This window comes from Dipodomys spectabilis, unplaced genomic scaffold (genome assembly GCF_019054845.1).
Source record: "Dipodomys spectabilis isolate Male_0828 unplaced genomic scaffold, ASM1905484v1 ptg000081l, whole genome shotgun sequence".
In the NCBI taxonomy this organism is placed as follows: Eukaryota; Metazoa; Chordata; class Mammalia; order Rodentia; family Heteromyidae; genus Dipodomys; species Dipodomys spectabilis.
The window spans coordinates 16931454-16942500 of NW_024870758.1; the positions used below are offsets into that span (position 1 = coordinate 16931454).

Consider the following 11047-nt stretch of genomic DNA (forward strand, 5'->3'; position numbering starts at 1 on the left):
ATGAAGACAGGAATCAGGATCAGGAGTAGAATGTTATGGAGTGAATGTGTTTGTCCATAATTCATGTGCTGAAACTCTTAATGCCAATTTTCTACACTTTTTTTTTACTATGGTAAACGAGCAGTACCCGCTCAGTAGAAATTGTACTTTGCATTTGGACTTTGTTTCCCAGGCTAATGATGTACAATGACACTCCACCAATGCTTAGCATTGAAAGTAAGCACCAGTTCCCAGCCAGCCTGGTGATGGTACAGGGAAATGTCCAGTGTGCTGTGTGGCTGAGCCAGGAAACCCAGTAAGTCACAGGTAGGAGGTGCATTTCTGACTCACAGGATTTTCAGTTTGCAAAGCTTATCTGAATGTAACGCCATATAAACCGAGAAGCACCTTCAAGAGCAATCTTACAGATTTCTTCCAAGTTTTCTCATAATTACAACAGAAGAAAGAATACTTAATATACTGTAACCACATAAGCTAAATAAGTAGCAACAAAAATAGTCATGTGTCCAGCAGCTTTATACACTGGACTTTAGTTTAGGAATATTACCTACGTTAGAAACGTTTCTATGCCAGGGACTGATGGCGCATGCCTGTACTCATAGTTGTTCAGGAGGCTGAGATCTGAGAATTAAAGTTCAATGCTAGCTCCACCCCCCCCCAAAAGTCATAAGACTCTTATCTCAAATTAACCAGCAAAAAAGCTGGAAGTAGAGATGTGGCTCAAGTGGAAGAGCACCAGCCTTAAAGATAAAAACTAAAAGACAACGCCCAGGCCTGAGTTCAAGTACTGGCACACACACAAAAAAGAAATACTATTATCAAAGTGATTTTCCAGGTGATTCTTTTCCAGCATTCTAATTTTACATGGAGTAAATGCAAACTGTGTAAACATTCAATATAATCATCATCATCCAAAGTTCCCACTTGTTACAATGAAGTTACTTTTTCTAATAATTTGGAGTTACAGAAAAAAGACATTTTATTTAGATATTATTTATTTTGATAAATACTATTATTAGATTTAAATAACATTGTTAGGTAGTACTATTTAGATAAATTTTATTTACATAGTATCTTTGTTTTCAGATACATTACATTAAACCCTCATTCCTTGTCAGCTGGTTAACTGTGGGTAAGAGCTTTAGTTTCTCTAAGTTCTCTTTGCTTCTCCTCTGTAACATAGAGACAACAATCATTACAATGAAGATAGCCACTTAGGATGAAATCAGCTAATACTACTGCCATTACTCAATACAGAAAGCAGCTATTATTGTCACTATGGCTGAAATTTCACAAACTCGCCATTTGCCCTATTAACTCATGATCTCTTTTTTCTTTTTTTATTATTAATTTACTTTATTGTTATAGAGATTACATACTGAGGGATTACAATTGTGTGAGTCAGGTAATGAGTATATTTCCTTTCTTACAGTGTCTTCTGTTTCCTTGCTCTCCGTCCTTCTCTCCCATCTCCACCTATATATATATATATATATATATATACACACATATATAAACTATATATACATATATAAAACTATATATATATATATATTTCACTTATAGTATAGTTTACTTTCATCAGTGTCCAGTGAGCTCTAATGTTGCACTTTTTTACCCTTTTTCCCTCTAGTTCTGTACCCTCTCCACAACCCTTCTGAAGATGTACACTTGAATACACCATACATAAGGTAAGAAGACAGAATCATCAACAACTAAAAAACTATATCTTGGAGCTCGTTTCAGAATGTGCATTATTTTATATAAATATGAAGAGCATTTAGGCATTGCACCTTTGTGCTTCTCTCCTAAGAGTACCCCTTTTGGTCTCACTGTGTGCGCATGTCTAGAATCCTGTCTCATTGATCATATCCCAGTGTCTTTTAGATCTGATTTCGGCATCGCAGACAGAACATGCCCCGTTTGTCTCACGACCTCTTTTTTAAACAGGTAAGTGTCAGAAGATGACCCTATAATGTCAATGCGTGTGCTGTATACATTAACCAGAACCTTCGGGTACTTTGAACATAGTAGTTTACATGCCTGTGTAAGATCGTTTCTCTCTCTCTTTGTCTTTCCTTCCAAAATAAAAGTCTCTTTTCGGAGCTCCAGGAGAAGGTCCTGGGTCAACTCCCGGATGAGCTGCCTCCCTCGCTGGGCGCTGCCTGGCTTGGACCCATCCTGGGCATCTCTTAGGTGAATGGTGGTGAGCTCACCACTCACCCTCTCCTGAATGTGAATACAAAATCTTCGCAGGGTGTTTTCATAAAGCTCACACTTCTGTTTGAGGTAAAGATAAACATCTGTGTCCAGCACGAGTGTTTCTCTGTTTCCTGCAGACATAGGAATGAGAGTCTTGAGTGTGGCCACCGAGTTGGCATTTTCCTCGGGATGCTTCTGGGGGCTCTGAGTATTCCACTGTCTCCCCGCCTTGGAGAAATTCCTACTTCTTTCTAAAAGAGAAAGGGCTTTTGCTAGCAGAGACTCATGGAGCTTCTTGAGCGCGAGAAGCGATCCTTCCACGTAGATCCTTCCACTGCGTTCCAAAGAACTGAAGCATAAAGTAGGGTTTTCCTTTTCCAGATCCATGACCAGCCTTTCTAGTACAAACTGATCCTGAAAAATGGAGAGATCCAGGAGAGCCTTTATAGAGCTGAAAATCTGTAATTAAAAAATGGGAAATATGAAAACAGCACACAACATAAACAAATGACTTTTCTCTCCTTCCTCCTGCCACCACAGCAGTTATTAGCCCAGAGCATCCCTTTAAAAGGAGGCCACACGGGTCATGGTCATTCATCCTATACCCCCAAATGAAGGTGGTCAAAGAATTTTGTGACAGAAAGTGCTGTTTTGAAACCAAGTCTTGCTCAGACTCCGTAGACATAAACTGCTCCAGGTCTGTAGAGACACAGGCTCTTTTGTACTCATCCCTGCCTGGCTGCTCCAATGTGAAGTTCAGAGTGCAGATGCCTGAGCTTCTTACTGAATACAATGGATATACCGATACTTGGCATTTTAACTTCTTTTCTCTTATTACTATCTTTACTGCCTATTCAAAGCTCCTTTTCAATGTCCATCCTAAATCTTTCTCCCAAAATAAGCCTTCAGAATGATGCATCATTCATTAGTGACAGCACAAAAGCTCACAGTCACCTTAAAAATATCAAACAGAATAGGGGAGGAGGGGGCTGGGAAGGTGGCTCAGTGGTAGAGCGCTTGCCTTGCATGCATGAGGCCCTGGGTTCAATTCCTCAGCGCCACATAAGCAGAAAAAAAAAAGCCAGAAGTGGCACTGTGGCTCAAGTGGTAGAGTGCTAGCCTTGAGCTGAAGAGCTGAGGGACAGCGCCCAGGTCCAGACTTCAGGACCCACAAGTGGACCACCCCCCCAAAAAAAAAGAATACAGGGGGAAAATTTTTTAATTCCAAAAGATAATTTGGCTTTTAACATTGCATCAGGTGAAGAGATTTGCTTTTTTCCCCCTAATGGTAAACTAGGGCATTCCTATAATCCCAGATATGTAGGAGGTAAAGATAGGAGGATTGTGGTCCAAGGTTGGTCCTAAGGGAAAGCACCGGACCCTATTTGAAAAATAAAAAGAAGCCGGGCGCTGGTGGCTCACGCCTGTAATCCTAGCTACTCAGGAGGCTGAGATCTGAGGATAGCGGTTCAAAGCCAGCCCGGGCAGGAGAGACCGTGAGACTCCTATCTCCAATAAACCACCAGAAAACCGGAAGTGGCGCTGTAGCTCAAGTGGTAGAGCGCTCACCTTGAGCTGAAGAGCTGAGGGACAGTGCCCAGGCCCAGAGTTCAAGCCCCACGACCGACAAAAAAAAAGAAAAAGAAAAAGAAAAAGAGCAGGCAGCATGGCTCAAGTGGTAGAATGCTTGCCAGGCAAGCACAAAAGGAAAAGGAAGGGAAAAGGAGGGGAAGGGAGGGGAGATTAGGGCAGGAAACCAAAGGGAAGGGAAGGGAAGGAAGCAATCATAGGTTAAGTGTTTTGTGTCTCTTATATGGGAAAGACTTCATCAAAGAAATGGGATTCAGGACTAACATCACTTTCCAGTCTCACCTTACCTTTTCACTTAGATGAAGGACTGTGATTTGAGCATATCCGGCCTTCCTACCTAGGCGCTGTTCCTTTTTTCTCACAACAGTCTCTGCAGCTAGGTAGAAACATTAGCATCAATAGTGTTTGTGGCACAGTATACTAATAGTTCAATGCTTATGTTAATAGGTCCTTAATCATATTTTTAAGAGCACATGCAGGTGTTTTCTAAACACACATGAATAGAAAACAAAAACCTGACAGTAAATCCCCCTCTCTGGAGACTTCACCTCTGCTAAGCAGAATTTCTCACTGTCCAGGTTTTCCTTTTCCTGGATGACTTGTTCAGTCTTCCTTGCTATTCCTCCATCTCTTCCTATTCTCTACATGCTGACAGGTCTCAAAACTCAGGTCCTAGACTTCTTTGCTAACCAATATCCATCTACTGGATGATCTCAGTTTCTGTGACCTTTAGACCTCACCACCACCACCACTACTACTACCGCTAGTGTTTTCCAGTCAGGCATGGTAATGCACACCAGTAATGCCAGCTACTTGGTTACCTGAGATCAGAGGATCTCAGACCAAAATAAAACAGCCCCATCCATTAATGTTGTCCCTCTATTATTCCTTATATATTTCTAAATAGCACTCCTATATTAAATGTAAAAATATACAAACAGAAATACATATCAGTGAAGATGGGTCTTTCCCTGGCAGTCTATTCCACAGCCACTAAGCTATAAGAAGGCTGGAGAAGGCATGTTGTTTATGTAGCTTATGATATCCTTTTATCATTTATGTGGGTCTTTGCTTCATTTTTTTCTGTTCTTTACAACTTTTTTACAATACCTATGTTCCAAGGTATATATGCAAAAATACATTTAAAACAGAGTTTTCAAAATTTGCCAGTCATTAACAACTTTATCACACCAGTAACTAATGCTTTATCGTTTTTGTACATTTGGACTAATCCAATACTGGTTGCTTCCATATTCATGAGAGAATAAAATTTTTAAGGCTACATTAAATTTTACCAATCCCATGGCTCATCGTAACAAAATGAACTTTTAATTTCATTGAAGAGACTATTTCTCAGACTCTAAAGTTTTTATTTGGAAATACCTTCTTTTTCTTTGAATATTACATATGCAACTCCTTTGGTTCTTGTTGGATAGATCACAGCTTCAACATCACCACCCTCGTTCTTAATATCTTGGAAGTGACTCTTCACAAATGTGGCCAACAATTGATTACTAACAAGGTTCTCAGGAAGACCAGCAACTACTATAGTTCTTTCAGAAGCTGTGAATTCCTTGATTCTCAAAGCTGATGCCTGTAAGAAAAGCAGTAATTTATTCTTCAAGAAAGATAATACTCTTTATTAAGCACTAGCTTCTTGCCTAGCTACTCAGGAGTCTGAAATCAGGAGGACTGAAGCTAGGTCAGCCTGAGGAGGGTGAGGAATGGGGAAGCCTTAACTGAAATAAAAAGTTGGCCATGGTGATACTAAAAAGTGCTGAGGACTGGCTCAAGTGGCTCAAGCACTTACATATATATATATATACATACATACATGCATGTATACATGTGGATATATATGTATGTATTGTGTGTATATATGTATATGTATATACATATGTGTGTATATGTGTATACACATATATCTCCTTGTATATGTATGTATATGTACATATATATGTTATGTATGTATATATACATATAGATATCCTCGGCAATAGCATAGAGACTACTTGCAGTGAAGTAAGTCCCACTTTGTGGCATGGTATCAGAAGTGAAACTCAACCACAAAGAGAACATGATACTGCCAATTCTGCCATCAGGCTAGGTGCAGATCACCAACTATGAAATCTTTTTCTGGATCCATCCTCTTTAAACTTTCTAGAATTATCCACTTAAAGGGCTTCTATTTAAACATTTCCACTTGCCTCCTGACCCATTTAAGGTAGTGGGCCTCTCCACTTTTCTAATGCTTATACAATTAGTCCAGCCTAATTGCATCAAAGTTCAGGCAGAAGCTGTCTTACTTACAGTGAGGAGTCTCCTGGGACCCAAGTTATGATTAACTGACCACAGAGGAGCTTTGGGCTGTCCATCCATCCAGAGGAAGAGGACTTTGAACTTAGAACAAGCCTCTACCTCCACCTCCACCTCCCAGAGAGTGACAAGATGATAGCTTAAGCACACATACAGAGTCCTATCCAACCCAAAGCCCCTTAAAATGAAAAGTTATATAAAGCCAGATAAGAAAATCAAACAGAATGGGAGATTTCCAGATTTCAATTTCTGGAAGACTGAAAATATTCAGCAGTGTATGGAAGGAAAAAAAAAAAAGAGAGAGAAACCATTAATCTAGAATAAAAAAAAGGGAGTTGCCAGAAAATGATGACCATCTCCAGACTGTTAGAAATGAAAAGACAGGAAATGGAGGAAGAGAGAGAAGGAACAGGAACAGAAGGAGGAGGAGGAAGAGAAAGAGGAGGAGGAACAGGACTTGAAAGACTGCCTACACCCCACATAAGCTTGAGCTCACATAAACATAGTACAGTGAAGGTTGATGACATAGAACTTCATGGAAAGATACTAAGGGTCATTTTACTTCTCTAGGGAAATTTTGATTTGAACACCTGAGCATCCCTGAGCAAATCCTCCACACTTTTCTGGTAGCCTAAGATCAGAAGCAAACTAAATTGTGGCATGATTTTGAGTAGATTATGGAATACAAAAGAAAAAGAAAAGTTCATTTGTCCCAGCTGCTGAACATATTTTCCTGTAAGTGGAAAAGTAAACTTACACCTGACATTGGACCAAAACAAGAAAAAGTAATTAGAGCACATAATTAGACACTGTTGTGCCTGGTATTTACTGTTTACATGAATATTATTGATTTTTGACTTTTGAGTTTTAAAGACTTGCTAAGTTTTTAAAATACCAAAGACTTAAATAATGCCTAGAGAATAAAATGGAAATAGTATTCAACTGCCAATGTAAGAATAAAGAAAAGCTAACAGAACTTGAGGGGGGAAAAAAAGATAAAAGGAAGAATAATTTCCTACAGAAAATCATGCAATATCCACACATGAAATTTTTATCAGTCACAAAAATAACTCAAAGAAAAATTTAAATTAATATTACAGTACTATTATCAAACTTGAAAAGCAAGGCAGTGAGAATGTCCCTGAATTTATCTTCCTTTATCATAGCAAAATTCAACAGGAAATGATGCAGCTCTCTTTTATCATCTCTCTGGTGATTCAGCTGATAGCTAATAAAAGAAAGTACTGAAAATGTACTTAACTGGTGAAATGGTATTTTTAAACTCATTACAATGTACACTAGAATTTCTTAGAACATATATCTTTAATTATTTAACCAAATAACAAATATTGCATTAATTAAGTATGTTTTTTATGCCTGGTAATATTCTGGGTACTACTGAAAAGAAAGTATACATCCCTTGTTCTGAAATCCAACTCTCCAGCAAAAATATATTCATTATGCATGGGACTCTCAAACAGGCTTCATAATGAGGGTTGGGGTCCTATCCATAGAAGTGAAAAGAGACAGGCTCATAAATAAATCATTTCAAAAGAGCCTGGCATTCATGAAAGAGGGAGGGCTACTGCCCTATTGGAGAAACAGGCCAACACATAATTTGAAAAAGACAAAGACCACAATAAAAGAAAAATCCTAAAACTATAATAAATGCCACTCCAGATTGTGAAGCAGGATTAACTGGCTTAAAGACTTGAAATGGAATTTGATAAGGCAGAGGTAGCAAGAAAAAAGAAGTTTGTAGCAAATACAAAATGGGGTGGGGGCATTAAAATATCTGGGTTCATACAGACATAAAACAAAGGCAATGTCTCTGTCAAAAAACAAACATACATACAAATTGGGTGGATATTTGCTACAGGAGACACTTTCAGTGGAGGAAAATAATTTTGTCTAGATTGCAGAGTGAAACAGTAAAACTACATAAGTCTTAAAAGCTCCCACCTTCCAGTTCCAAATAATACAATGTAATTTTCCCAAGTGAATTCTCCCATTCAAGGGGGGGAGGGGAGGAATGAGCAAAGCCATTTTTCTGATTCTCCAGGATCTTTATTTCATTAGATTTATCTTGATAAAGCTCTGACAGCCACACCAGCCTCAGTGAATAACTGGCTGATGAATGATCTTCCCTTTTGCTGTGAATCGCTGTCAAAGAAAAACTTGCAATCAATTTAAATCCAGAAAATCTTAGTCTACTTCTGTGTTACCATCAATATTAATATAGTTCTTAATTCACATGTCAATATGTAATTTATCACTGAAACCAAAGAGCCTGGGCTGCAAGTGTGCCCATGTTAGGGAGCACCTGCCAAGCAAGCATAAGGCCTTGAGTTCAAACCCTAGTTACACACACACACACACACACACACACACACACACACAGAGGCTTGCAAGAACTTACTAATTTTTATAGATTATCTGATTAGTTATTAATGGTATGCTGCTATTCATCCTTAACTTTCATATGTTTGAGATGTATGGCTAACACACATCATTTTACTGAAATCAATCTGTGAAAGTCGATTCTGAAACAAAAATAGGATTTTCAGCAAATTGACAGGAAGATGTATCAACTGTACATCCTAAGAGACTATTGACCATTTTGTCTGAAAGCAAATAAAGGTATGAAGCAAGAAAATTTTTATTCTCTAAAGCAAGACACTAAGGAGAAATTAATTCGAACCCACACTCTGTGCAGTTGTTAGTTGTTTTCCTAAAACCATACACTTACTCCCATTGACCATATCTTGCTTTACCCATTGGCACTGGCATTTCACCACTTGAGGATTTCAAACCACAGGTTGGGCGCGCGCGCGCGCGCGCGCGCGCGCGCACACACACACACACACACACACACACACACACACACACACACACGAGACTTAATCTTGAATTTGCTAACTGTTCTTCCTGACCAGCACAGATGGTGGAAACATAAGAAAGCCCTTTGTGTCGCTGCAGAAATAAAACTTAGACGACAGAAGAACCCACCGGAGGAGAGCTCACAGGACACATTCCTAACTTGTGTCCTCGGTTCCGATTCCTCCCCACTAGTTCTGTTCAAAAGAAAGCCGTGGCCCTCCGTTTCTAAGTCGCCCGTCCGCTTTCCTCCCCCACCCTCACCTCCACCCCCAGCGGTGGGAAGACCACAGTTGAATCTTAACGGGACCTGCGAGGCGACTCCTGCCCGAAAGCGCGGAGTAGGTCCCCGCGGGCCGGGGGGAGCGGTGCGCGGTGCGCGGTGCGCGCGCTCGGTGCGGGGTGACCCCAGTGGGTCGAACCAGTCGCGCACCGCCAGATGCATGTTTCGGGAGCAAGCATTGTCTGTCGTGCGGCGGGTGCAGCGAGTCCCGTCCCGGCTTGGATTTCCCGGCGCGTGGCTTTCCAGGACCCAGGGCCCGTCTGCGCATCTCATCCCCGCCCGGCCCCGCCCCGCCCCGCCCGCATCCCGCCAACCTCACCCGACCGTACGCTATTTGGGGAGGGAACCGTGGTGGTCAGTAGGGGCAGGGCCCCTGCACCTCAAACACCCCCAAAAACAAAACAAGCGCAACTTGCCATGGCGAAGAGGAAGGCGCCTTCGCTGCGGAGGACCGGGTGGGCAGGTTTTGCTTTCGTTTCTCGTTTCCTGCTTCCCCGGGAGACGGAGCCAGGAGAGGGGGGCGGCCCCTCCGCGCCTGGCCTCGATCCCTCCGCGCCTGGCCTCGGTGGGAGCCCCGGCTTAGCACAGTTTAGGACGGCTGCTGTCGGCGCCGATCCACACACCCCAGGGTAGTTTTGCAACTTTTGAAAGCACGTTGGTAAAAGGCCGGAAGATTCCCCAGCGTAAATTTGGGGATTCTCCTCTTCTAGACTAAGGAGCTTCTATTAAATTAAATCTCCCATCCACTACATTTTAACCCCAAAGGTCAGGACCTATATTGTGCTTTCAAGCCTCCCCCAGCAACTAGCGAAATTCCTGATGAGCCACTGTGTTCACCTCGCTCTGCATTCCAGCGTCTTCAATCTCTTTTGTTGTTGTTTTTGTTGTTCTTGTTGTTGTTGTAAATGTGATGTACAGAGGGGTTAGAGTTCCGTAAGTCAGGAATTGAGTATGTTTCTTTTGAACAGTCACCTTTTCCCTCATTTGCTCCGTTTTCCCCTCCCAACCCCCTTCCCCTCCCTCCAAGTTGTACCGTTCATTTTCAACATAGGGTGTAGTGACACTTACTGCTAAATTGGTTCGCCCTTTGTCCCACCATTTCCATGCTTCCCCTTCCCCTCTCTAAATCAGATAAACTTGTACATACAAGACAAAAGGTACTGAAATCAAAAACAAGGACAAAAGGGGAAAGCAGAGGGGGATAAAAACACAAAAAGTAAAATAAAAAACATTTGTGTCCATTTCTTGGTGTTCATTTTGTTGAATTAGTTCCAACCAAAGTGTCGGAAAAACACTTTTTTAAAAATGATGTCCTGTTTCTTTGTTTTGGCCTGGTACTGGTGATTCATGTCTGTAATCCCAGCTGAGATCTGAGGATCATGATTCAAAGCCAGCCCAGGTAAAAAAAAAAAGTTCATGTGACACTTACCTCCAATTAACCACCAAAAAGCCATAAACAGAACTATGGCTCAACTAGTAGAGAGCCAAACTTAAGCACAGAAGATTAGAAACAGTGAGCTCCCAGGCCCAGAGTTCAAGGCGCACGACCAGCACGCACACACACACACACACACACACACACACCTTTATAAATTTTTATTACCATAAATTATACAGAAAACTTTTGTTTGATATTTACATCATGCATATAATATACACTGATAAAGCTCACATGATTCTTTCTTAGCCCCTGTGTTTCCACTTTCCTTCTTTATTTTTAACACTTTTTAGCAAGTTTCCGTATACTATTTTTATGTATATAAGATCTAGTGAAAGAGA

At 41.0% G+C, this 11047-nt stretch overlaps 1 protein-coding gene across 1 annotated transcript; it reads right to left on the reverse strand.

Annotated features, from left to right (window-relative positions):
• Positions 1 to 1529: 1529 nt before the first annotated feature.
• Rbm43 (RNA binding motif protein 43) lies at positions 1530 to 9808 on the reverse strand. Its single transcript, XM_042683518.1, has 4 exons — positions 9685 to 9808; positions 5176 to 5386; positions 4080 to 4168; positions 1530 to 2661 (listed from the first exon to the last, which is right to left on the reverse strand). The coding sequence occupies exons 1-4, from the start codon at positions 9685 to 9687 to the stop codon at positions 1867 to 1869; spliced, it is 1098 nt and encodes a 365-aa protein (XP_042539452.1). The 5' UTR covers positions 9688 to 9808; the 3' UTR covers positions 1530 to 1866.
• Between the last annotated feature and the right edge of the window lie 1239 nt (positions 9809 to 11047).